The sequence below is a fragment of the Saccostrea echinata genome, unplaced genomic scaffold (assembly GCF_033153115.1).
Source record: "Saccostrea echinata isolate AGI-Se365-2 ecotype Australia unplaced genomic scaffold, CSIRO_AGI_Sech_v1 ptg000009l, whole genome shotgun sequence".
NCBI classification, from domain to species: Eukaryota; Metazoa; Mollusca; class Bivalvia; order Ostreida; family Ostreidae; genus Saccostrea; species Saccostrea echinata.
The window spans coordinates 12,150,450-12,177,318 of NW_026889758.1; the positions used below are offsets into that span (position 1 = coordinate 12,150,450).

Genomic DNA, 26,869 nt, shown 5'->3' on the forward strand with positions numbered 1-26,869 from the left:
GAATAGACTTTAGAAAAGTAATAATGGAGGAAAAATATTCCAGGTAGACTCTGTTGTGACTATTAATATACTGGATGTAAACGAGCCCCCAAGCTTCACTGGAGTAATGGATATAACAGTAGAAGAGAACAGAGAGACGGGGGAGGTAATTGGAACAGTCACTGCCACAGATCCTGATCTGGAAGAACAGCTTTTGTTTACTGTAACTAGAGGATACAACCACTTTGTGACTGCCAATACCACGTGCCTTACAGAGGTATTGATACAACAACTGAACAATTACCAAATGTCTGAACAATTAAGTAGGAATTGAGTCAATTAATTTTCAGCCTCAAAGGAATTATTTTTAGTTCACCTGAGCTGAAAGCTCAAGTGAGCTTTTCTGATCACATTTTGTCCGTCGTCCATCCGTCTGTAAACTTTTAACAATTTTGACTTCTTCTCAAGAACCAACTGGGCCAATTTCAACCAAACTTGCCACAGAGTATCCTTGGTTAAAGGGGGTTCAAGTTTGTTCAAATGAAGGGCCAAGCCTTCCTCCAAGGGGAGATAATTAGAAATTAATGAAAAATTAACGTCATCTTTTAAAAATATTCTTCTTAAGAACCACTGGGCCAGGAAAGATGAAACTTATATGGAAATATCTTCAGGTAGTGTAAATTCAAATTTGTTCAAATCATGACCCCCAAGGGTAGGGCAGGGCCGGGCCACAATGGACGATCAAATTTTTACATAGGAATACAAAGGAAAAATCTTTAAAAATCTTTTTGACAAGAACCAATGGGCCAGGAAAGATGAAACTTATATGGAAACATCTTCAGATAGTGTAGATTCATATTTGTTCAAATCATGACCCCTGAGGGTAGGGCAGGGCCACAATGGACGATCAAATTTTTACATAGGAATACAAAGGAAAAATCTTTAAAAATCTTTTTGACAAGAACCAATGGGCCAGGAAAGATGAAACTTATATGGAAACATCTTCAGATAGTGTAGATTCATATTTGTTCAAATCATGACCCCTGAGGGTAGGGCAGGGCCACAATGGACGATCAAAGTTTTACATAAGATTACATAGGAAAAATCTGTAAAAATCTTCTCAAGAACAGTTGCGCCATAATTGGTCATATTTATATGGAAGCATCCTCAGGTAGTGTAGATTCAAGTTTGTTCAAATTATGACCCTCCTGGGGGTAGGGCGTTGCCACAATAGAAAATAAAACTTATAGGGAAAAAAATCTTTAAAAATTTTCTACAGCCATGATTTGGCAAAGAAATATGGAAGCATCCTCAGTTAGTGTAGATTTAGGTTTCTTCAAATCATGCTCCCCCCACTCCTCCCCTTAGGGGTAGGTTGAATGCTGAACTCCTAGCCAAAGTGCTCAGGTGAATGATGTGGCCCATGGACCTTTTGTTCAAACTTTTAAGAAATTTTTATGAAGAACTTTGTTTTTGTTCTTATGTTTATGTGTTTTCTTTGTACTTCTCAGTCAGGACAGGGCACTCGCTGTGTTGCTAGTGTTTCCCTGAAGCAGCGTTTAGACTATGAGATTATGTCTATCTTCACTCTGACAGTGTCTGTACAGGATAGTAGTGGTCTGACTGAGTCTTCCAACTTCAGGGTCCATGTACAAGATGTCAATGAATCTCCAACTGTAAGTTTTTACTTCTGGTTCTATTTACAAGATATCAGTGAACCTCTATCTGTAAGTCTTAGCTTAGGGTTCCATTTACAAAATATCAGTGATCACTCAATTGTAAATCATAACTTCAGGGTCTGTTTACAAGACATCAGTGAACCCCCAACAGTAAGACATAATGTCAACTCTGTATTCTCATAATCAGAGTGGTCTCATGAAGTTTTTTTTTAAAAAGTTTGACTTCCAATTCCTGGGTTTATGCTTATCATATAGTATGAAATGGTTTTATAGAATTCAGTGGGCTTACATACCGTGTAAGCAGAATTTTTAGCGAGGATTCAATTTTGGCATTATTAGCAAGGGTTTGAGATTGCTAGAATTGAATATTGCTAACAATTTATACCCTATTGGTTGTTCTAAGCTATCTTTCTTGACATTATAAAATCAATAAGATTACTTGTTTGCTAAACATAAACACATTTTTGGGGGATATATCGCTAAATTTGCGTCTTGCTTAAAATTCCACTTATACAGTATTATTACAACCCAGATAAAAACATTTTTTAAACATTTCTTTTTCAGAGTATCTTGTTAAATGGAAAGTCATTAACTTCACTGTCTGTGAATGAAATGACACAAGATGAGACAATTGCAGAGTTGTCAGCCCTTGATCCAGATCAACATCAATTTCACAATTTTTTTCTTGTGTCAGGAGAGAAAGAGAATTTTGAAATTGTAAAAAATAAACTCAGGGTAAGTCACATGGAAAAGAAATGATTCACTGAACAAGAATGTTTAATTCTCAAGTGATTATCAACTAATGCTGGAGATGACTCAACTAGTCTTTAAAGATTGAAGTATTATACATAAAGATCACTAGTAGGTTATGAATTGTTCAGGTTTTTATCCTGTTTAGGTAAAGGCTAGTGCAGTGATGGATTTTGAAACAAAAGCTGAACACAGACTGACCATAGAGATAACAGACAATGGTTTACCTCCCTTGTCATTGCAAGAGAAAATCACAGTTCATGTAGAAAATTTGAATGAAGCACCAGATGCCTTAGATTTGGATAACAACAGGGTAAAAAAGAATTTATGTGAATGAACTTTTAAATTAATGTCAAAAAAAGTTGAATTTAAAGGAAATGATGAATTGTGAATTTACAGTGCTTCTTTTGGCACAAGCATTATTTAACACTTTTTTCCAAGTAGTTTATGCTTCATGAATCTTCAATTTTCGAAAATTGTAATCAAGAATTAGAGAAATTATGATTTCTAACTGTATTTGTAGACAAAATATTGTATCATTGTAATATGATAAATAAGCTTGTACAAGATGACTTATGCAGAAATAAGATTATTTCAGAAAAAAACAAGAAGTTTGTGAGCCAATGCTCACTAGTAATACCCCCACTCTGATGTGGATACACAAGTTCAGTTATGGACAGACACAGGGATAAACAGGAAGTTGACATCGGATTTGTACAGAAATGAATCCCACCATATGGCATACCTAAACAGTGTGCTAAACTTTCAAGTATCTGCGATGAGTAGATGCAAGAAAAAAATTTGTTATGTATGGTCCAGGGAGATGCATGGATAAACAGGAAAATGAATCCCATCTTATAGCATTGCATAAGCCAAGAGTATGCTAAAATTTCAAGCATCTGCTATGAGTAGTTGCTGAGCAAACTGCGAAAAAAAAATTTGTTGCAGACAGATTGTACAAATCCAATGTCAACTTCTGTTTATCCATGCATTTGTCCATGCCGTACTTAACAAATTTTCCTCACAGTTTTCTCAGCAACTACTCATTGCAGATGCTTGAAAATTTAGCACTCTTTGTTGAGGCATGCCGTATGGTGGGATTCATTTTTGTACGAATCTGATGTCAACTTCCTGTTCATCCCTGTGTCTGTCCGTAACCGAATTTGTGTACATTCTTATCAGAGTGCATATACACATCAAAGAGGGGGTATTACTAGTGAGCATTGGCTCACAGAATTCTTGTTGTGGTTGCATTAAAGATGAACATTTGTTTTTTTTTTTTTGCTAAGGTTCCAGAGAACACTCCAGAGGGTGAGATGATTGGTCAACTGTTGACTACTGATCCAGATAACAGAAATGCAGACATTCAGACATTTACTTATACAATATTGACCAATCATGAGGGCAGGTTTAAAATTGTAGGAAATCAACTCCAGGTATCCCAGTTCTTTTTGTTAAAAAAATGTTTGGAAGAAGAAAAACTGCATATTTATATCTGTTAAAATGTTTTCTAAGATAGGCAAGGCAAATTCCGAGTGCCATAAGACTAGGGTATATACCTGTGGTGTTAACTTTGAGGAGTCTGATGCATATAATGTGACCATTATGGTGACTGATAGTGGACTTCCTCCTCAGAGCAAAGCATTCAAGCTGACAGTATACGTGACAGATGTCAATGACAGACCTACAAATCTGACTTTGTCAGGTAATTGAAATTGCTTTCTTTTTTCCTTAGAAAGTAAATTATTGCTGGTGTTTATTTGGAAACCATATCAGAATGTTTAAAGTCATTCATAGTACAATACGGAGGCAGTGGAATGCAGAATTTTCTAATCAGAGTTAATTGCAGTTCTTTGATTAACAGGTCAATCATATCAAAATCTTATTAATGTTAAATTGTCCATCATTGAATTCATTTATTTAATGTTTTCTTTGAAGACATTTTCTTTGAGACTTTTGCAGTATTTGAAAATGTATGTTAATAAAAATAATGTTTTGATTAATCCACAGTGAATTGTACAACCCAAATTTATCAACAGTGAATTGTACAACTGATAATTGTACAACTGATAATCATTGGACACATTTTTGAAAACAGGACACAAAGTTCAGAGTCTGGCATCAAAAGATGCTGTGATTGGTCAGCTTCTAGTGATGGATGAAGATGTTGACCAGTCACACGTCTTCTCTTTGGCATCTGGTGGTGATGGTCAATTTCTGGTCAGCAGTGAGGGTCAGGTTACCAAGGCAACAGACCAACCTCTAAAGAGTGGGCATATTTATAATATTTCTGTGGAGGCCATTGATGATGGACAGCCACCTTTAAAGGTTCTTCTTCAATTTATTTATAGGAACATGTTTGGTCATAGTGTTAAGCAAAACCCAGTCTATACAGTTTAAATATCTGTCTGTCCCTCTTGGACATGATGCTTTCAAAAATTGTCATTATAGTTGGCCTATCTTGACCTTTGATCTTGAAGTAGGTAAATAATAAGTTGTCAGTTTCAATATGTGTAGGCCACCAGATAGTTTTCTTATACTTTGATTATATGTAGCTTATAGTATTGATAAAGGCATTGATCAATGTCCTGAAAATTACCTCCAACATCCTGTTAACAAACTTCTGTAGTTTAATAGTATGATTTGAAATAATAAATGTTTGAACCTATTTTTCAAATTGAAATTCCATTATTTGTGCATCCATAACAAGGTTGTGGAGTACAATTTTCAGTCAAAAATAGGCTTAGACACAAGTCATGTGTCTAGAGAAACTTAAAGATCAAGGTCAAAGATAGTGATAGATGAGCATTGTGAACAAGTTAAAAATGGTCTTTGTTAAAAAAACAAAGATGATTTTGATGAAAGAATTGTAACTTTTATGTTTTGAATCATCATGAATTACACGTTCTTTTTGGTATCTTAAAGGTGACTTCCAATTTTCAAATAGCAGTTCTTGGAGGGAAGACACCTGTCAGTGTAAACTTCACTTCAGAAGGAGGAGTCAAAACCTTCCCTGTCAATCATCCTATTGTCATGGAAAACTCTCCTGTTGGCACGGTGATTGGATCCCTGGAGGGTGTAACTTATGGTGTGGATGAGATATTAACCTTCTCTTTTGAGGTGAAGAACAAGGAAAATCCTTTCAGGACTGAGAATGTCAGTTGTAATACGGAAGTGAGTAAGCAATATTTATTGACTTTAAAGTGATTTTTTTATTACAATTGATGAAAAGAAATGTGTCTGTTGTGAGCATTGTGACTTGTGCATCTTTTCGTTATTATAGACTGACTTGACCAGCTGCACTGTTTCTGTGAAGATAGAAGAAGTTCTTGACTTTGAGAAGCAGCCATTGCTGTCAGTAGCTGTTACTATTGAGAATGGTGAAGGAGGAAAATTGGTTGAAATGTTTGAAGTTACCATTGAAAATGAAAATGAGGCTCCACAGGTAATTACTCCATAATCTCTGAAAAGTATATTCTAACCTTTTTTTGATTTAATACGGGTTATGAAATGTCTTGGTATGTGTAAATAATGGGTATTTTAATTTGATTTTCCAAGTTTGCAGACTTTTCATATTTATTTTCACCTACAGTTACAGTTGAGGTGAAACAGTTCACCGTGGTATTTTTTTCTCGGTTTGATACACGGTACAAAATCTCAATTTCGGTGCATTTCATTTTTTCATCGGGATTATTATTCAGTCAGGTTTGGTATAAGTAAAAACATGCAACTTGGCATAATTTGATTTTAAAAATGTAAATTTTTTGACTGATAGTTTGTAAATTTATCTTTAACAGTCAAATCATTGTAATTAATTAATTTCAGTCAAGTTGCACATAGATTTATTGACATGATTTAGTGAAAAAAAACATAAACAACGTTGAAATTGATTCCTTGTGTATCATTTCAAAAATACCCAGAGCAAGACAAAATTATATGATACATATTGTATTGTGAAGAAATCGTATTGTTTCACCCCTATAGTTAATTTGTTTTTCTGTGACTTTTTTAAGCCCTCATGATCAAAGATTTAGAGGCATATTATTTTTTGGTCTGCCTGTAACTTTAACTTATGGATTTGATATGATAGACACTTCATATTTTGTCATATTGAAGATAAAGGTTACCCAGTAATATCAGATAAAGGTCATAATTGAGGTCAAAGTAATATATATCTGTTACTATTTGGACCATGGTGTTTCACAAGCATATCTTGTTTTTTCTGTGTTTTTGACAGGATATCCAAGCAAGCCGTCAAGATTTAGTTATTCCAGAAAACACCCAGGGACTGGTGACCATCTTCCAGGTAACTGATCCAGATGTGTATGATACTCACTCCTTTACCTTGCTGGACGAAACTGGTGAAAAGTTTACGGTCAACTCACAAGGACACTTGTCTACAAGAAGAGGTATTCGATTGTTAATGTAGAAATGAAACTTAATAATGACTGTGGTAATGATAGCAAATGATAATAAATACATACCCTGAAATTAGACTTTTACTAAATAAGCTGAGTGAAGGGATTTATACTGTCAAAATAATGAACATACATGTAAATTAACAGAATGCAAAGTTAGAATAGCACATATTAAAGTGAATGCAATTCTTTTTCAGGTGTAGTAATAGACTTTGAGGAGAGTCCACATGTTAACATCACAATTAAAGTTGCAGACAGTGGAGGACTTACACTGAAGAAAAACTTCACCATACAGGTGGAAAATATCAATGAAAAACCCATTCAAGTCAGTCTCTTAAACAATAAGGTTAGAAAAAAAGTTATATAATATTCAAAGTTGGACTACTTTTCATGAACTGAATTCAGTAGGGTATACCTCTCCTCTATATTAACTATGTTGAATTCAGGTGAAGGAAATGAGTGATCCTGGGACAATTATAGGTCAGATAGTGACAGGGGATCCAGACTTCAATCAAACTCACACTTACAAATTGCTGGATGATGCTGGTGGCAGGGTCCTCATTCAGGGAAAGACTCTTCAGGTACAAAAAAATATACCTTACTGTGTTTTTAGGAAATAAAAGTCAGGGTTAGAAACTCCCTAAAATTACAACTCGCAAATAATTGCGAGTACCAAGAAAGTGAACTCGCAATTTTATAAGACTACTCGCAATTTTCATATAAAGTTAAATTTATATAAATTAAATACATGTAACTTAAGAAAAAAGTAACTACTGTACAATACACAAAATACAACTACAGTGTGACTTTTATTTAAATTACTGATTTAAATCAAAGGCATTGTGTTCTGTCATATTATATAATTTTGCTACAGTTTCAATGCAAAAAAAATCAACTAGCAAGTTTTTGCGAGTTACCTAATTTTTAACTCGCAATTTGGGAATTCTAACTCGCCTTTTGCGAGTTGTATATAGTGAATTTTGAACCCTGAAAGTGCATTAATTAGAAAATAAACAGTAAAGTAGTAAGCATTTAAATATCAAATGCAAGCCACATTCATTCATATTTCAATATAGCCAACTTTGACATTGATGGAGGACTTGTAAATGGTTCTATGATATTTAGGTTGCTGCCAAGGGGAATAAGTGTGAAAAGATAGGTGGAACCTCCTGTTTACTAGATTATGAATCTGAGAGAAGCTTTAATGTTGTGGTCAGTAGCCAAGATTCAGGATTTCCCCCTTTGAATCTGACTAAATCCCTCGCAATAGATGTGACAGATGTCAATGACCCCCCTCATGACCTTGTACTGAGTCTAAAGAATCTACCAGAGGATACAGTGGTTGGGAAGCTGGTTGGGACATTGGAGGTATTCTTGAAGCTTGACTTGCAGTTAGAATGTAAGTAGAATCTGTTGACTATTTATTTTGCATTGTTCTTATTTGAAACTCTAAGGTCAGTAATGCAGAATCAGAACAGACGGTGACCTTTAGCACAGAGATGGAGGCTGGAATGTTCACAGTGGAGGGTAACTCACTGGTACTAAAAAAGGCACTGGACTATGAAACAACACCTGTGTACAACCTGACTATCACAGCAACAGATAATGGTTTGCCTCCTGCTAAGGTAAGTTCAGTTACCATCAATATCGAGGAGGACAGTGTTATATAGATTACGCTGTGTTCAAGATTTATCGTCTGTTGTAAAGAATCCCCAATGCACACTTGAAAAATAAAAGATTATCAACAGCTGTTTATGTAAAAATTAGTCAAATTTCAATGAAAATTCTGGCAGATTTCAGAAACTTACCAGGTAAATGTGGTTGATGTGAATGAAGCTCCATTTGACCTACTGGTCACATCAAGCAATGGAAACACCAAATTCCCAGAAAACAACCCAGTCATTGCAGAGAATTCTCCTACAAATATTCTGATTGGTCAAGTAATGGTACAGGACTATGACATCATGGATGTTATTACCATGGGAACGACTAGTGTGCAAGTTGGCTTATTCAATCAACATTGTCTGCCTTTAGCAAAAGTACTTCCCCATCTTGATTTCTTGAAACATTTCTCATTATACAAATTACATTAATACAAGCAGAAAATACTTTGAAATTTATGAAATGCCTGATTGACTTCAGATGGTGCACTGCACAGCAGATTTGAGGGCATTGGTTTCATTGGACTATGAGGCAACACAACAGCTGACCTTTGAGTTGACTGCAGTGGACAGACGGGGACTGACCATCAGGAGGAAGTTAGACCTGACTGTACTTGATACTAATGATCCACCCTCTGTAAGAATCAGTTTTCTGTCACTTACAGTGTAGCTAGTAGTTTGCTAAATTTCTTTTCATCCTTTTCATCTTTTGTGTACACTTAAATACTGTACTTGTTTTATTTTTAAACACAGGATATCAATGCAGAAGAGGATACTTACTTTGTGGATGAAGGAACTCATCATGTCAGAATAACTCCATTAACAGCTAGGGATACAGATATCGGGCAGAATCACACGTTTACAATTATATCAGAATCTCACTTTTTCCATATCATCCACAGAGAATTATGGGTAAGTGTGATGAGGATATGATGGTGAAGGCTTTCATGGAGGGGTTCTATTTTAACTTTTCCTATAATACCATATGAGGTATTTTCTGCAGTTTAATTTTTTTTGTTATTTGGTGTCTGAAAGGTACTGTTCTTATTTCTAATTTTACTTATAACACTTCAATTTTTTGCAATTACAGTCAATCAGCTAAGATAAAGGTGCAGAATATCAGCAGTTTGCAATTTTATTTTTTGTAATTTTGAGAGCACAAAAGTTGGAGCAAAAATTAGTGAAGTGTAGATAATATTTTTATGGAATTTTATGAAAAGAAAATTAATTTTAATGAATAATATCTGTAAATGACTTTACATTTCTATTCCAGGTATCCAACATAGCGGATTTAGACTATGAATCAAAATCCGAGCATGACTTGGTGATCCGAGCCACAGACAATGGAAGTCCTCCCATGTACACAGAGAAAACCTTCACAATCAAGGTCAACAATGTAAATGAGGCTCCAAGAAATATCAGGATGACCACAAATGAGGTCTGCCCCTCCCCCTCCTTCCAGGCATCTCATTCTTATACAGACAACACTGAAGGTCAACAGATACAAACTCGAATTCCCTGTGTATTTCAGATTCCAGAAAACAGTCCTCATGGGACAGTGATAGGGGAGTTAACAGCAGAGGATCCAGATAACATCCTCAAACAGATCCAGATACTCCAGTTTACCCTCACAGATTCTGCAGCAGGGATGTTTGCCCTCAATGGGACACAATTAATGGTAAGCTGCTGAATTACTTTTTATCAAAATTAAAAATAATAAAAGACTAGAAGACGATGATGAAATTGCTTTAATATATCAGTTGATGAAGTTTACTGTATGTATAAAAAGCTGAACGTAAGTCTAGGTTGTGTTTATAATGGAGTGTTTTATTGATTTAGCTGATCAGTGGAGAATTGGACTATGAGAAAGTTCATCAGTACTCTGTGGGTGTACTGGTGACTGACAATGGAGAACCTTCCCTCTCAGCTAGAGCTGACATTGCCATCCAGATAACTGATGCTAATGATTCTCCAACAGATTTAAAACTAACAGGTCACCTGACAACATCTACTGTCACAATATTTTTAAAGAATTCTACATGCTCAGTTGTATTCTCTGACATTATAAGTATAAGATTTTAAGTATAAGATGCATAATTATATTTCTCAAATCTCAGATTTCCTGTTTTATAAGGAGTTCAATTCACTTACAGCATTTATCTCTCATTATTCTTGGGATACAGAAATTTCACTTCTTCACATTCACAATGTTGGGATTTGATTCTTTTGTCAATTTCCAATTCAGCAATGAGTGTAGATGAGAACTGTAAGATTGGGACAGTGGTGGGAAGGTTATCTGCTGTGGATGTGGATGAGGGTCAGAGTTTGACATATTCTCTGTCTGACACTGGTAACCTTGTAGTAGAGGGGAATAAGGTCAAGGTCACAGGAGGTATAGACTTCGAGCAGGTGCCCTTCATCACATTTAAAGCTATTGCTACAGATGATGGCCATCCACCCAAAGAAGTAAGTTCCCTAATGTACAAGTATCCTGATTATTATGCATTTAGTTTTGATGAGAGTAGAAAACAATTCCAGTTTTGTTGATGAATAAAAGTTGATAACATTTTAAACATTCATTAGGTTTCAAGGAGTTTTTCAGTATTAGTGAGGGATGTGAATGATGAACCAACTACCCTGAGATTTATACCGTCTTCTGTTGTGCAAGATTTTATGATACCAGAATCAATGTCCATTGGTGGTCATATTGGTACAGTGGAGGTGGTGGATCCAGATGGAGTGGATAAGATATCTTTTGATATAGTGAACAATGGTTTTGGTGTTTTTAAACTAGGAAACACTATTAAGTGTGGACCAACAAACATTCAATATCAGGTAAATAATATATGTAAAAGTTATGCTGTCTGACTTACTGAATCTCAGAATTTTTACAATGAAATAAATTTAGATGGAGTAAGAGGTCTTTAGTTGATCAATGAATTTTTATATGTTCTGCCTTGTAGAACTTAAAATCTTCTGTTGGAACAAAGTGTTCTGTAGAAATACAGCTGTCCAGAAATTTGAATTTTGAGATGAAATCCACAGCTATGACCTTGAAAATCCAAGCACAGGACAAAAAAAGCTCTAGTATTGTAAGGGAATGGACATTCTCTGTCAAGGATACCAATGAGGCACCTACTGTAAGATTTATGGTTCATCATTAGATTCGTAGGTATAATTCTGAAATAGTGTCAATCTGTTAAACAATTTATAGACCAGAAATGTTCATGATTATTTTAGGACATAAATATTGATGGCAGTCAGACAAAAATTCCAGAGAATGAGCCTAGTTTTATTATTGGAGCTGTACAGACAGCAGATGAGGATGTAGGAGAGACCTTCACTTACCAAGTTATCTCCCATTGGGAATTCTTCAGGATTAGAGGGGACAAACTGGAGGTCAGAAGGCCCCTGGACTTTGAGAAGAAATCCTCTTACAATGTTACTATTAAGAGCACTGATAGTGGAGGACTTTCCTTTTCCAAAAGTTTTAGTTTCAGTGTATTGAATATCAATGAGAAACCAAGCAACATTTCTCTAAATCCTAAAGAAGTAAGAATTCCAGCATATTTTTTTCAATTCTGATAACTGAATATTGTGGAATCATCGTTGTCTTTGGGAGGTTCATTGAATCTTCTGTAAATACAATGTCTTGAAATTTATGTCCAAAGGAACCGTTGAGATTTTTTTGAGTACCACAAATTGAAATGATTCCATAGCTATCTGAAAAGTACATGCATCTCAGAGTAAAGATTAGGATGTCTTAGTACATAGGTACTTATAAATAAAATCTGCTCTGTCTCTATGTGTAATGTGTAATTCTGAAATAAAAATCTCATATAAAATTATATACATAATTTACTTTTTGTCTACTTTTAGGTGAGTAACAGTGCTGATGTTGGGGAAGTGGTGGGACTTGTGACAGTAATAGACCCAGATAATTTAGACCCGGACTCCCCCACCCAGAACCACAGTTGTACAGTGGGTGGGGAGGGGCTGGGGGTCTTCACCATGGATTTTGGTTCTAAGATTCTGAAGGTATGTAAATTATACACATATTGGGATTTCTCAATGAAATCAGATTGACTGAGCTTGCTTTATTGCTAGTGCTCTCGAGCGCTAGCAACTACGTTAGTTTTTTTTTTTACTGGAATATGCATGCTCAACTTCACGGTAGGCCATTCTGGGAATACCTCTATAGATAAACTAGCTTTACAATGTCAATTTAGTATTATTATCTGAAAATGCACATGATCTGAAGTTTCCTGTTTTGTCATAAATGTACAAAAAAGCAACTGTAAATTAGGTCTTAAAATGCTAAGACTAGAAATCAGTCATTTCTAAAATTATAATAAATACCTAGCTTTTCTTAACTACATTCCTGGATCTTTCCGGCAAGCTCGGAAAAACAACCTTGGATATGTTTTCCGAGCTTGCCAGAATTAAAGGCCCGAGAAGATGCGTTTGCTACAAAACAGTGCCATGCTGGAATATTTTAAACTATAGGTGGTTCTACTGACCTCTTATTTTCACCTCAAAATTGGAATTACAGTGAACTTCAACACAGATAATGAATTATGTTCATTGCTGATGTGAAGCTTACTCTAGCTTCACCATTCTGAATTGGACACACCCTCCCCAATCACCCCCAGTGCACCACTTTGCCTTCCTATTGATAATACGTTCTATTTCCACTATTGAAGAGTTATAGTTCTTAGTGCGCTCTTTTGTGAAAAAGTCGGAGAATGTACAAATCTCGCGGGATTTCTGGGACAAACGTAACATAAACATGTAAACAACACGTTGAATGTCGATGAACAAATCCTAACAAAATGAATATGAAATATTTTATTGTTGTGAACTTTATTTAAATCAAGAGTAGAGATGACAAGGATATTAATTTACATCTATTGGTGATCGTATGTATCTATTTATCGTAATGGTACATTTAAAGTCAATACACATACCTCGGAAATGTCGTATTTTTATTTATGGACGATAAAGTTAGGGTTTCCGCTCATTTTCATATGTCTTTTAGTTCTTCTATTCTTTAGTTAGAATGACAAATGCACTTAACATTTAAAATTGGTTAGATACTGGCATGTTTTGTATTATCTGCAATGCCATGCTGTCCCAGTCAGACGACCAAACGCTCCTCTAATTCTGAAGAGTTCACTAATGGAAATACAACGTATTAATTGATTTGGCAAATTAAACAAATGGTTCAGATATCTACTTCTGTGTTCTATGATGGCTACAGCCTAGCTCACCTATCTTCTTTAAAAGATAAGCTTGTACTTTATAGAGTGGTCAATCTCTTTCATGTTGCATTGTTTATGTACATTTAGTTTTATTAGCTCTTCTGAGCCAAAGGCTCAAAGAGCTAATGCTATGGCCATTTGTGCGGTGTGTGTAAACTTTTTAGAATATGGGCCATAACTCAAGAACCCCTTGGCCAATTATTGTCAAATTTGTCACAGGGTATCCTTGGCCCAAGGGCTCCCTTTTATACTAAAACTGGGGTTGTGACCCTTTAACAAGGGGAGATAATTAGTAAAATAGAAACAAAAGTACTGGTTGCTAAAAAATCTTCTTCTCTAGAACCACTGGGCAGATTATCACCAAACTTACACAAAAGGATGAGAATATGTTGTAGATTAAAATTTGCACGGAGATTTACCCTGGGGCAAAGGGCTTGGTCTCAAGGTCACTGAAAAGTTGACAAAAATTACATTTTATTAAAATGTTGATATTTTGCTTACTATAAGGACAAGGATCATCAAATCTTGTCAGTTGGTGCATCTAAGGACCTCATATCATGTTGACTCAAAAGTAGGTCACGGTGACCTACTTTTTAAATTTTGCGGCCATTCTTTTTCAAAATGATTAAGTGGCATATTTTGAACAATTTAAGGCCTATGATCATCAAACTTTGTCAGTTGATGCATCTTGGGTCCTCAAAGTACGTCAACTAAGAAGTAGGTCACCTTGACCTATTTTTTGAATTTTATGGCTAATCATTTTTAAAACAATTAAGGTCATTAATTCGAATACGGGGAGGCTTAGAATCATTAAATCTTGTAAGATGATGCATCTTGGGGCCATAAAACATGTTTATTAAAAAGTAGGTCACAGTGACCTACTTTTGAACTTTGCAGGCATTCGATTTCAAAGCGTTTTAGAGGCATAATTTGGACATTTTAAGTCCTATGATCATAAAACTTTGTAAGTTGATGCATCTTGGGTCCTCAAAAAAGTCAACTGAAAAGTAGGTCACCATGACCTACTTTTCAATTTATATGACTATAATTAAATATTTCAGGTACTAATTGGCTTAGAATCATCAAACTTTGTCAGTTGATGCATCTTGGGTCTTCGGAGTAGGTCGACTAAAAAGTAGGTCACAGTGACCTACTTTTGAAAATTTATGGCGTTAATTAAATATTTCAGGTACTAATTGGCTTAGAATCATCAAACTTTGTCAGTTGATGCATCTTGGGTCTTCAGAGTAGGTCGACTAAAAAGTAGGTCACTGTGACCTACTTTTGAAAATTTATGGCTTTAACTCTTTACCACTCAGAGCTCTTTAGATAAGGCGCTTCTGTATACTCGCACAGCAAGCCACTGCTGCAGCCTTATCTCCACAGCAGTTTAGCATCAGTGATAACCCCATTTACTCAGGCATTTTCAGAAATAAACAAAGAAATCACAGTGCATGTGTGTTTATTGATATTTCTCAAAAACTATTTAGTAAAAGTATATAAAACTATATATTTTTATTTTCAGGACATTCTCACCTTTATAATGATGTTAATTTCAATCTTATATTTCATAACAACTCCATGAAAAAGTTAACCAAATGTCAACAAACAATATGTACACACAAATTTTCCTAGGAAAAAACACTGATTTCCAGGATTTTACAGTCCATAAGAGGGTTTTATTGTCCACTGTGAAAAGTGAAATGACATCCATCTTTGCACAAATGCACATTACACACTTTGCAGCCATACACAGTTTCTTTCCGTTCTTTTTTGTTCATGTGAACACGACATCTTCTTTTGGTCCCCATGTGAGTAGATTCATGTCCAGCAAAGTTCTCTGCCTGGTGAACCACTTCAACATTTTCCGCAGCTTTCCTTTTTCGTCCGGAGAAGCCCGCAATCAAATGATGAACCAGCTCCATTCTAGGGGTGGGACGATATACCGATACACCGATACATACCGATATTTTCTTCTAAGATACGGTTTACGATACATGCATTGAAATATCGGTATGAAACGATACACGAACGACCTATCAAAAAATTGAAAATGAAAGTAGTTGTTCTTGGAAAATGGCGGCTTGTACGAAACGAAGAGATGATGTTGATATTGAAAACACGCTTTAGAACAAATATGTCGTAGATAAGGGGTAAAACATTTTTCACTTTTAAGCATATGCGGAAGATGGGACAAGAAAAGTTCAGTACGTAAAGTGTTATATACAGAAAGTATCGTTTCCACAACAGTTGATATTATAAATTGTTGGTCCATCTGGCAGTAACAGCTCATAACAAAGAATGGATTCTCTAATTTCATTAAAAAGAATTTGAAATTTTAAATCAAATTGTTGATTAATTTTTTTTGTGAACTCAACTTGATTAGAGACTTTCAGCAATTAATAATAATTAATGTACATGTGATGATTTTTATAAAATGAGATTTTAGTCAGTGTTCCTGATGAACTGCACAACTATTTGAAAACTTGTTTAAAGATATTTGGCAATATGTAAATGTAATATTATATTTGTAAATTTTTTAGTCAATGAAATTTATGAACTTCAAGTATTAATTTCAAAACATATATGATTTGATATAGAATAATTTAAATTCATATTTGTTATTGTCAAGAAGACAAAAATGAATTAAAATACTGAGTTTTTTAAATAGTTTTACAATTTATAATAATATCGAGATACGTATCGTATCGTGTTACATGTATCGAGATACATATCATATCGCAAGATCTGTGTATCGTCCCACCCCTACTCCATTCTAAAGGCTACATGTGTGAACCTTTTCCTGGTGTTTGGACGTCTTGATGTGTTACCAAAAAGAATGAAGGCATTCACCACTGCACAATTCATCAGGAAATAAAATATGTACTTCCAGGCTTTTTTACTGTCCCTTCCCAAAGGATATTTTAGTCTTAGCTGGTCATGTCTGTCTACGCCATTCATGTACTTATTGTACTCATTGGCAGCATGGGGTTGCGTCATTTGTAGTTCCTGTCTTCCATGCTGCCTGGTGACAGGGACTTATACACGAGGGTCACTTAAAGTGCTGAGGAAGGCCACTGGCTTTTTGTCCTGCCAGACAGATGCAGTTAAGTTTCCTCTCTGTCTGGTTTGTGACTGTCCTCTTTGTAATCGAAGCCTGCCTTTTAAATCGTCAGGAAACCCTCTTCTATTCATACGTACTGTGCCGCAAGCGTAAATCTTCTCAGCAAGTAAGTCCTCCATAAGTTTGACACTTGTAAAGTAATTGTCAAAATATAAGTGAAAGTTCCTTCCAGTGATGTCCCTAGACAATTTTGTCACAACGTCATACCCAAGACCATTTTCTGATGTAGCTTCTCCTTTCCCTAAATAAATATCGAAGTCTGTCAGGAATGCATTCTCTGAATCGCATCGCATCCAAACTTTGATACCTCTCTTGATGGGTTTAGCAGGTAGGTACTGCTTGTATGATAGTCTTCCTGTCCACTTGATCATAGCTTCATCAATGGCCATGTTTTTGTTAGGCTTATAGGTTTCATTGAATTTTCTCTTTGTCATTGGTATAACTTCTCTGACCTTATATAGCTTGTCATAATTTCTGGATCCCCTTGCTGGCTCATTTGTACGGTCACTAACATGAAAATATTCCGTAATTTTTTCATACCTCCTCACTGTCATGACAGATTTTGCGCCTTCATTGCCAAGGTACACATCTTTGGACCAATAATCCTTATATGAAGGGAGTTGATTGATGCCCATCATAATATTCAGTCCTATGTAAGCCTTCATTTCAGCTTCTGAGATTTCGTACCATACACTGTCTTCTTCGCCCTTCTGGGCCATTTTCCACCTCGCATAATTATTTGTGTGACGAACAAAGTCTGAAATAATGTCTGGACTAAACATAAGATCAAAGTAATCCTTTGCTGTTGCTGTATTCACGTCAAAATCGGCCGGGAATACGGGTCCAGTGCCCTCCGCGAACGGATCAACACGCACGCCACGAAGGTTCTCTGTCCATTCATCATCATTTTCTGGCTCTGATTCACTGGAACTTTCACTTTCTTCTTCACTACTAGATTCCTCGGGAATATATATGTCTGATTCAGCATCTGAGAAACCCTCAAACTCGTCTAAATCATCATCTGAATCGAAATAATCTCGTAGTATCTCTTCGTTTGTTGGTAGGTCCGCCATTTTGAATATCAACTTTCGCTTCGGTTTCCATACATGGTAAAAACCGTCTTTATTAATAGGAACACGTGACATTATGACAGTACACATACTTTATTTTTAAAGACCAATAATATCGCTTCAATTTGAAGCCTACCCCAAAGTTGTCGACGTCATAGTCTCGTTTTCATATAGTCTTAAAATAACAAGACGTCGACAGGCGCTTGTGAGGAAATCCTGGACAAGCGTCGAGAGACGCTAGTGCGGAAATAATGGCGAGGCGTCGAGAGACGCTAGTGCGGAAATAATGGCGAGGCGTCGAGAGGCGCTAGTGAGTGGTAAAGAGTTAATTAAATATTTCGGGTACTAACTGGCTTAGAATCATAAAACTTTGTCAGTTTATGCATCATGGGTCCTCGGAGTACAACAACTGAAAAGTAGGTCACTGTGACCTACTTTTGAAAATTTATGGCTTTAATCAAATATTTCGGGTACTAATTGGCTTAGAATCATTAAACTTTGTCAGTTGATGTGTCTTGGGTCCTCGGAGTACAACAACTGAAAAGTAGGTCATGATGACCTACTTTTGAAATTTTATGGCTGTATTTAATATTTTCAGGAATTATTTGGCTTAGAATCGTCAAAATTTTTCAGTTGATGCATCTTTGGTCCTCGGAGTAGGTTGACTGAAAAGTAGGTCACCGTGACCTACTTTTGAAAATTTATGGCTGTAATTATATTTTGGGTACTTATTGGCTAGAATCATCAAACTTTGTCAGTCGATGAATCTTTGGTCCTCAGAGTACAGCAACTGAAAAGTAGGTCACGGTGACCTACTTTTGAAAATTTATGGCTTTAATTAAATATTACAGGTACTAATTGGTTTAGAATCATCAAACTTTGTCAGTTGATGCATCTTGGGTCCTTGGAGTAAAACAATTGAAAAGTAGGTCACTTTGACCTACTTATAAAATTTTATGGCTATAATTTTAAAATTTATTTTAGGTATTATTTGGCTTAGAATCATCAAACTTAGTTGATGGGTCCTCAGAGAATGACAAGTGATAAGTAGGTCACCATGACCAACTCTCAGGTACTAATTGGCTTAGAATCATCTTGGGTTCTCAGAGTGTGAATTGGAATTTCAAGGGTTTATCTTAATATACAGGATAATTAGAGGCTTCAAATAGAAGTGAGAGGTTGTACAGTTTATCAGAAGAGCGATTCAAGGCCCATGTGCCTCTTGTTTGTTTCCTCAATGAAAAAAGGCCATAACTAGTTTGTCATATGAAGAATATATTGTAAGATCAAAGTTAGATCCTACAAAGTGTTAAAATGTATAGTTATTTTTAAGGTTGAATCTTCAGTGCCCCTAGATAGAACGGAGATGATGCTAATTATTACCTGTAAGGATGATGGAACCCCACCATTGGAATACTCTCAGAATATTAGTCTGGTCATCAAAGAATCAGTTAAAATACCAAAGGAAGTCAAACTGACCAATCTGAGAGTTGTTCCAGAAAATACAGAGAGATTTGAAGTAGGAGAATTTCAGGTCTTTAACATGCTAACCAATAAGCCTGTAGAAAATGAGGTCAGTTATGGTTTTAAATCAAATCTACCATATGCTATATTAAAGTAAAAGATTTATTCTGTTGTGAATAATAACTTGTACTATTTGTTTCAGATGTACTTGTATTTCCTATTGGATGTAGATGCCCCATTTAGGATGGAAGGAAATGTGCTGAAAACCAAGAAAGCATTTGACTTTGAAACACAGCAGTTTTTCAAGGTTGAAATTAATGCTATGGCATTTGGATCAAATCTAAAGGCAGAATTCAAGGTGATAGTCTTAAGGTTTGCTGATGTGATAATGCAGTGAAGTTTCTCTAGTGAAAAATTGTTTGTATCCAGGTTTTAAAAAGAAGTTTTTGTAAAATACATGTGTGTACAGTGGCACCGCGGTAATCCGGACACTTCACCTTCCGGACAATATTCTTTGGGAACAGATTTTTTCCTCGTTATTCTGTCTCATTAATCCGGAAATTCGTGTTCCAGATCCAGACGGTCAATTTCTACTACAAAGCGTAATATTTCATTGAAAAATGACTCGTTTATCCGGACGGTGATTTTTCGAGGAACGACTTTTCACACCTTTCTTGCAGTAGTGATAATTATTGTAAAAACATTGTCCGTGGAGTCAGTTTGAAGGCGGTTACCTGTGACCTCTAAACAATAGCGACTATAATTAGCACGTGTTTACCTCAGATAAAACACACGTCTTTTATATTATAAAGCCCGAAGAATTTAGCTAGCCTTACACTGTGCATTAATTAAATATAAATCCGTTTAGAATAGAATAAATTGCTGACGGTATATAAATTTATGAGAATTTTGGAGAGTTGTAAATAAAATTTTTTTACTGAATAATAAATCACAAGATTTCGTTGTGTTATTGAGTTGCGTAAGTTTATCAATTTTCCAATTCTCAAAACGTACATCATTTGAAACTTTTTTTTTCTTTTCATAAGACAACTTATTATGATACATAATTCAAGAAAATATATTTCTATTTGATGCACTAAGAAATACGTAACTGGCGTTAGTTATAAATGCCGATCACGTTTTTTTTCTAGGTATATAACTTAGAGTTTATAGAAAAAGTATTGATAATCCTGAATATGGCTTGTGTTTACGTTGAATGTTTGCAATACGTACACTGATTACAGTGTTTAGTTACTTACTTCCCAAAATGTAGTGAATATACGCGGTTAGTCATTTGAACATTCTCAATGGTGATAATTAACAGTTCTTCTTAATATGAGCTTGAATAAATAAAAGAAATGTGCCGAAATAAAACAGTAGCAAATCAAAATTTGGTCAGCCCATGTAACTACACGTCAAATAGAAGGCAAGTAAAGTTTCCTGTGTTAGAAAAGGAAGTCTCAACATAAAACTGCCTATCCATTTTTCATCTTGTAAATTACATTTTAATTTTTTTCTTTTTTAAATATTAATTATTTCTTCTAAAACTATAAAAATAAAATCAATAAGTCAAGGTAAAATAAAGGTGTTTTCTTTGCCTTCACATTTAATACCCCTATGTTCATATGTACATGCTTTGAGAGGGTACGTCTTTTAAGAAGCGATTCTCTTATCCGGACGATTCATTTATCCGGACGATTTCGTTGGGGACAGAGGCGTCCGGATTAACGAGGCGCCACTGTATGTATGGAAATGCACTCTCAGGGGATTGTTCATGCATCAATCTCAAAAACATATGCCCAAAAGTGATAAAGATATTTAGAAAAATAACGCATGTAATTTATATTTCTAGATTGAGATAGGAGATGTAAATGAGGCTCCCATGGGGATTGGAATATATGGTGGAGGCCTTCTGAAGGAGAATAGTGATGAAGGGACTGTAATTGGAGATCTAAATACCAGAGACCAGGAGAAGAATCAGATATACACATATACAATCAAATCCATCTATCCAGGGTATGATATCATTGTATCAAATCTTTCAGGTTCATCATAAATATTTATGCAATTATTGTTCAAACAATGGGGGGGGGGGGGGGTTAAAGAAATTGTAAAATACTTGTCTGGACATAACTTTGAAAATGAGAAACTTCATAAAAAGGTAACTTGTGACCAGAGGTATGTCATTATTAATTAAAATGATCATTTGGACAAGGTCTCAGGATGTAGATGAATTACATTATTGCTCTAAGCACAATTTTTAAACAGAGAAATATTGCAAGCATATACTCAGTCAAAGGTTGCTTGTGAGTAAAGGGTGTATCCTGGCCCTAATTCCTGATTCATTCATTAGCCATTACACTCTGTGGTGTCTAGGCAGCTAATCCATGATAATTTTTGGCACACTCAGCTTCACTGGTTGGTACTAAAGTTGGTTGTGACCAGAGAGTGTGTAGTACTTTAAATTTGATAATCATTGTTATTGTTCCACATAAGCATTAATTTTTTTCTCACTGTTATGGCATTCTCATCCTCCACTCTCCTTTGTATATATCTTCCAGCAATGCTCTTGCATTTTTGTAGTATTTTATGCTGTACTGTATTTTCAGAAAAGGACAAGTTGTCCCAAATTATTTCAAATGTTTTATAAACTATATTTCAGATTAACAGACACCGAGGATGCATCACCATTCAAAGATTTATTTAAGCTGCAGAACAGAACCCTTACTGTTGGAAAACCCACAGAAACTTTAAACTTTGAGAAATACCCTGTGTTTTCAGTTCAGGTGACAACAACAGACTCTGGTTCCCCTGCCCTTTCTTATACTGGAATTATAAGGATTGTTCTACAGAATGTTAATGACCAACCAAAGGATATCACCCTCAGTAATAATCAGGTTAGCTTTACTACAGAATGTTAATGACCAACCAAAGGATATCACCCAAAGTAATAATCAGGTTAGCTTTACTACAGAATGTTAATGACCAACCAAAGGATATCACCCAAAGTAATAATCAGGTTAGCTTTACTACAGAATGTTAATGACCAACCAAAGGATATCACCCTCAGTAATAATCAGGTTAGCTTTACTACAGAATGTTAATGACCAACCAAAGGATATCACCCTCAGTAATAATCAGGTTAGCTTTACTACAGAAAAAACACTGGGATCTTCCTCAAGTGTTTTATTACCAAAGTAGATTACAAATAGCAGCAAATTCATTTTATCTTGACATACTTTTTATTGGTAATCAAAGAGTTATCTCTCTTGATATGTAGGTTAAAGAGAACAGTTTAATTGATGCAGAGATTGGGATGCTGACTGTTATTGATGAAGACAAGAAGGACGTTCACTCTTGTTCTGTAGTTTCATCAGGGTTCCCAGTCAAGGTATAAATATTAACAGAATTTATCTCAGCTAGCACTGGTTATTAATTATTACCTTGCATTATAACCTTACATTATTATTATTACCTTGAATTAAAAAAAAAATGAAAGTACTTAATATTTGAATTTGCAGATAAAGAACAGTTTATCCTTAGTAGTTGGGAATGGTGTAATTGATTATGAAAGTGATAAGATATTTCCAGTAGAGGTATGTATGTATTTATTAATTGTGAAAGGAATTCATTAAGATTTGCAATTAGCTAGCAAATGTGTAGTCTTTGGTAAAGGATTTATTGCATTGTCTAAAAAAAAGTTACAATCTTTGTGCAACATTAAATTGAATGTCTTTACTTCTTTGCATGGTATGACTGAACAAGTTTGGTATTTAATTGATACGAATAATTATTATATGACCCCTAAAACAAAATTGGAGGGGTGCGGGGTATAGTGGAATCACCTTATCTGTAAGATTAAACTCGACGTTAAGGTAATTTTTCTGCTTAATTTTAGGGGTATAGTATGAATTTTTGTCAGAAGCTAGATTTGAAAGCTGCATTTGACATACATTTTACATTTGACAGACCTTAGTAGTTCATGTTTTGAATGTGCCCCTGTAGGTAGATTTGAGAGTGTCATCACTGTTGGATCTACTCATAGTTTCCTTTCCATTGTATAGATTGAATGCTGGGATTATGGACATGGTGGACCTCAGCTCAGGGTCAGTAAGACATTTGTCATCAGTGTTACAGATGTTAATGAGCCTCCATTTGACATCAGCCTCAGTTCCAACTCAATGGAGGAAAACGCTCCAGTAGGTCAAGTGGTAGGAGAGTTGTCAGCAAAAGATGTAGATAGCACCAAGGTTGGTTTTACATATACATGTATGTAACATTTCAGGTGGTCTACACCTCTAACAATTTAACATCCTGAATAATGGCAGCTGAAGAAATGGTTGTCTAGGAAAACTGAACCCGCACAAAAAAAGACATTTATGATATTTATGATGTTTATAGGTAGTTATATGTGTACCAATACTTAAAAGCAATCACTGAGAACATTAATTTGTCACTGAGAATAATGGAAAGCAATTTGCAAAGAAGATATTTGGACCAGCAACCAAGTGTTAATCTTGGATCATCCAGATGAAAGACATGATGAATCTACTTAATGTGTATGGCTTATTTACTGCTACTTCTCATGACAGTCAAGATTTCACTGTATGAATTCTGAATCAAAATTAAAGGGCATATTTTGTGTATAAGTTTAGAAGTAGAAATTAAGTTATTTGTTGTTATTATGTGATAAATAATTTTTGTTTATTATTTGATAGATAATCTTTCACCTTGAAGAAAATCTGTTTGTTGGACTTGATGGGATAAATACAGTTGTCACCAAGACAGAGATGGACTTTGAACAAATGTCTGAGTTTGAGTTTACTGTGAAGGCTGTAGATTCTGAAAAAGCTTTTAATTCCACAAACATAAAAATCAAGGTTTGGATTTTTCATGTTGAATTTCATATTTTTATTCTGCTAGAGAGCTATCACCATAGACAATATTCAGTATTTGCAGAATATGTGTACTTAAGTTTTAATCTTACATTAACATTTCAGATATTAGATGTGAATGAGGCCCCAACAGACATTATGTTAAGTACATTAACAGTGAAGGAAAATTTGGACTCTGGAGTAGAGGTAGCCAAATTGACAACTGTTGATCTTGACCACAACCAGGTGTATGTTTACTCCATCATTGACGCAGGTAAGTAAAATGTTATACAGATCAACTACATATACATATTGCTGACACAGTGAGAAAACAGTGATAGAGTTTATCATAAACACAGTAAGTTAAACATAATACAGGTATCTTTAATCTCTGACACAGTAAGGTGGAGATGATTCTGAGAAAGTTAGTCACTGATATACCGGTAGTAATTTAAAAGTTATCCAGATACAGTATGAAAAGGATGATCCAGGTACAGTTTATCACCAACATTGACATGAAAAGGATGTTCCAGATATTATACAAATATATTTCATCACTGAAACCTTAATAACCAATTCAGACTTCCTCACTGATATAGAATTAAGAATCATCATCCAGATTGAGTTTCTCACTTTGGCTTTGAGTTAATTCAAGGTTGCACAATGTCTAGCAGACTTGCTTGAGATAATGCTCTAAAATTTTGGGATGAGTGTCAAGGTTTAAGTTTCTGTAGCATGTCATTTCCCAAGTAAGCTTAAACAATGCTTGGATTAAATCACTTCAAATAAAGCATTTAAGATTGTATACTCTTTTAAAAGTCGTGATTCTACATTCTATAGATTTGTATTTCAACCCATTCAACTTTGCCTCATTTAAAGAGATCATTTATCAAGTTGCTAATTTTGCTACACTCTAAAGCTGTTTTTCTGTTCATCTCATTTCAGGGTACTTTGAGGTAGTAGGAGACAAACTTTTCACTACAACTAAACAGATAGACTATGAGGAGGATTCAAGCCTGGAGTTAGTCATCAATAGTACTGACAGTGGTGTACCTCCACTGACAATTCAGGTAAAGAGTTAGTCATTAATAGTACCGACAGTGGTGTACCTCCACTGACAATTCAGGTAAAGAGTTAGTCATCAATAGTACTGATATTGGTGTACCTCCACTGACAATTCAGGTAAAGAGTTAGTCATCAATAGTACTGACAATGGTGTACCTCCACTGACAATTCAGGTAAGGAGTAAGTCATCAATAGTATAGTGGTGTTCTGCCACTGATAATTCAGGTAAAGAGTTCGTCATCAATAGTGTAGTTGTGTTCTGCTTCTGACAATTCAGGCAAAGAGTTAGTCATCAATAGTACTGACAGTGGTGTACCTCCACTGACAATTCAGGTAATGAGTAAGTTATTAATAGTATGGACAGTGGTGTACCTCCCCTGACAATTCAGGTAATGAGTAAGTTATTAATAGTACTGACAATGGTGTACCTCCACTGACAATTCAGGTAAGGAGTAAGTCATCAGTAGTATTGATATTGGTGTACTTCCCCTAACAATAAATGATCCCTGTAGTTAACCTACAGTTATTCAGTCAAAAAGTGTTTGCCTGGGACAGTCAAGTTAGAATTGTGTGTATCTTAGTATCTCTAGAAAACAAAACTTTAATTCTTCTTGCTTTTCAGCTGGTGGTTGTATGTCATGTTAAAGTCTACAAAATGTTCAAATGATTTCTAAGTTTATTTACATGTATGGACTTTGTGCTACCTTTTTCAATTTCAGAGGACTTTCATAATTGAAGTAGAAAATGTGAATGAACCTCTCAGTGATATAATTTTGGAAGCAATTTCTCCAGTCTCTGAAGATCTTCCACTAGGATCAGTCTTGTCCAAAATCCTAATTTATGATCCAGATGAGGACCTGTCACACATCTGTCAAGTTCTTCCAGGCTCCACCCCTTTTTCCATTGTCACAACCGAAAACAATGTAAAGGAGTTGATGTTGACAGGGGTATTAGATTATGAAATCAAATCAACGTATCAACTCAACATTAAGTGTTCTGATGGAGAGTTTGATATGGTTAAGGTAATCACTACTTTTTTTTAATATTAAAAAAAAACCCATACATTTTAACTTTACATTCAGAATCTTCATATTCAGCCTCTCATTCTGTAAAGTTCAATATCATAAAGACCTTTTCTATTTCAGGAGATAACAATAGAAGTGAAGGATATAAATGAGAGACCATTAGGAATAACTCTGAGTGGATCTCACACAGTGTTAGCCAATGGTACAGCAGGATACAGTATAGGAGAAATCGCTGTCTCAGATCCCGACATAGACCAGACCCACACTGTCACTGTCAAGGGACCTAACTCAGATTTTATCAAGGCACTTAAACAACTCAATTCTCCTTATTAATAAATTGGAGGAAATAGTTTTGTTTTCTTAAATTCATTAAACGATGAATTTTTATGCTAGGTTAAAGTCTCCATTAAAATAATTGTTGGTATACCATGCAGAAAATACATGTAGTTTCTCTTAATTTTAATCCAAGATTGAACTATCGTTGATAGAGATCACAAAA

At 35.2% G+C, this 26,869-nt stretch overlaps 3 protein-coding genes across 3 annotated transcripts in view; 2 read left to right on the top strand and 1 right to left on the bottom strand.

The window, feature by feature from the left end:
* Positions 1-25,634, top strand: part of LOC133182443 (protocadherin Fat 4-like) — a 60,647-nt gene extending 35,013 nt beyond the window's left edge. Inside the window, exons 6-42 of the mRNA XM_061317292.1 lie at positions 44-256; positions 1,491-1,655; positions 2,223-2,393; positions 2,557-2,721; positions 3,698-3,844; positions 3,924-4,113; positions 4,507-4,736; positions 5,334-5,582; positions 5,692-5,853; positions 6,646-6,817; positions 7,024-7,172; positions 7,273-7,407; positions 7,952-8,194; positions 8,281-8,451; positions 8,620-8,865; positions 8,969-9,124; positions 9,241-9,399; positions 9,761-9,925; positions 10,019-10,165; positions 10,327-10,480; positions 10,733-10,953; positions 11,071-11,322; positions 11,451-11,627; positions 11,728-12,039; positions 12,367-12,525; positions 19,276-19,515; positions 19,609-19,764; positions 21,259-21,422; positions 22,069-22,303; positions 22,687-22,797; positions 22,928-23,002; positions 23,471-23,656; positions 24,125-24,286; positions 24,407-24,554; positions 25,226-25,357; positions 25,463-25,518; positions 25,623-25,634. Of these exons, the coding sequence (XP_061173276.1) occupies positions 44-256; positions 1,491-1,655; positions 2,223-2,393; positions 2,557-2,721; positions 3,698-3,844; positions 3,924-4,113; positions 4,507-4,736; positions 5,334-5,582; positions 5,692-5,853; positions 6,646-6,817; positions 7,024-7,172; positions 7,273-7,407; positions 7,952-8,194; positions 8,281-8,451; positions 8,620-8,865; positions 8,969-9,124; positions 9,241-9,399; positions 9,761-9,925; positions 10,019-10,165; positions 10,327-10,480; positions 10,733-10,953; positions 11,071-11,322; positions 11,451-11,627; positions 11,728-12,039; positions 12,367-12,525; positions 19,276-19,515; positions 19,609-19,764; positions 21,259-21,422; positions 22,069-22,303; positions 22,687-22,797; positions 22,928-23,002; positions 23,471-23,656; positions 24,125-24,286; positions 24,407-24,554; positions 25,226-25,357; positions 25,463-25,518; positions 25,623-25,634 (6,387 nt within the window). The remainder of the gene's footprint in view (positions 1-43; positions 257-1,490; positions 1,656-2,222; positions 2,394-2,556; positions 2,722-3,697; positions 3,845-3,923; positions 4,114-4,506; positions 4,737-5,333; positions 5,583-5,691; positions 5,854-6,645; positions 6,818-7,023; positions 7,173-7,272; positions 7,408-7,951; positions 8,195-8,280; positions 8,452-8,619; positions 8,866-8,968; positions 9,125-9,240; positions 9,400-9,760; positions 9,926-10,018; positions 10,166-10,326; positions 10,481-10,732; positions 10,954-11,070; positions 11,323-11,450; positions 11,628-11,727; positions 12,040-12,366; positions 12,526-19,275; positions 19,516-19,608; positions 19,765-21,258; positions 21,423-22,068; positions 22,304-22,686; positions 22,798-22,927; positions 23,003-23,470; positions 23,657-24,124; positions 24,287-24,406; positions 24,555-25,225; positions 25,358-25,462; positions 25,519-25,622) is intronic.
* Positions 16,649-17,945, bottom strand: LOC133183992 (piggyBac transposable element-derived protein 4-like). The gene has a single exon (XM_061318866.1). The coding sequence runs from the start codon at positions 17,943-17,945 to the stop codon at positions 16,788-16,790; it is 1,158 nt and encodes a 385-aa protein (XP_061174850.1). The 3' UTR covers positions 16,649-16,787.
* Positions 25,635-25,682: 48 nt separating the features above from the next.
* On the top strand, positions 25,683-26,703 carry LOC133182444 (protocadherin alpha-10-like). The gene is made up of 3 exons (XM_061317293.1): positions 25,683-25,734; positions 26,065-26,367; positions 26,491-26,703. The coding sequence occupies exons 1-3, from the start codon at positions 25,702-25,704 to the stop codon at positions 26,701-26,703; spliced, it is 549 nt and encodes a 182-aa protein (XP_061173277.1). The 5' UTR covers positions 25,683-25,701.
* The last annotated feature ends 166 nt before the right edge of the window (positions 26,704-26,869 follow it).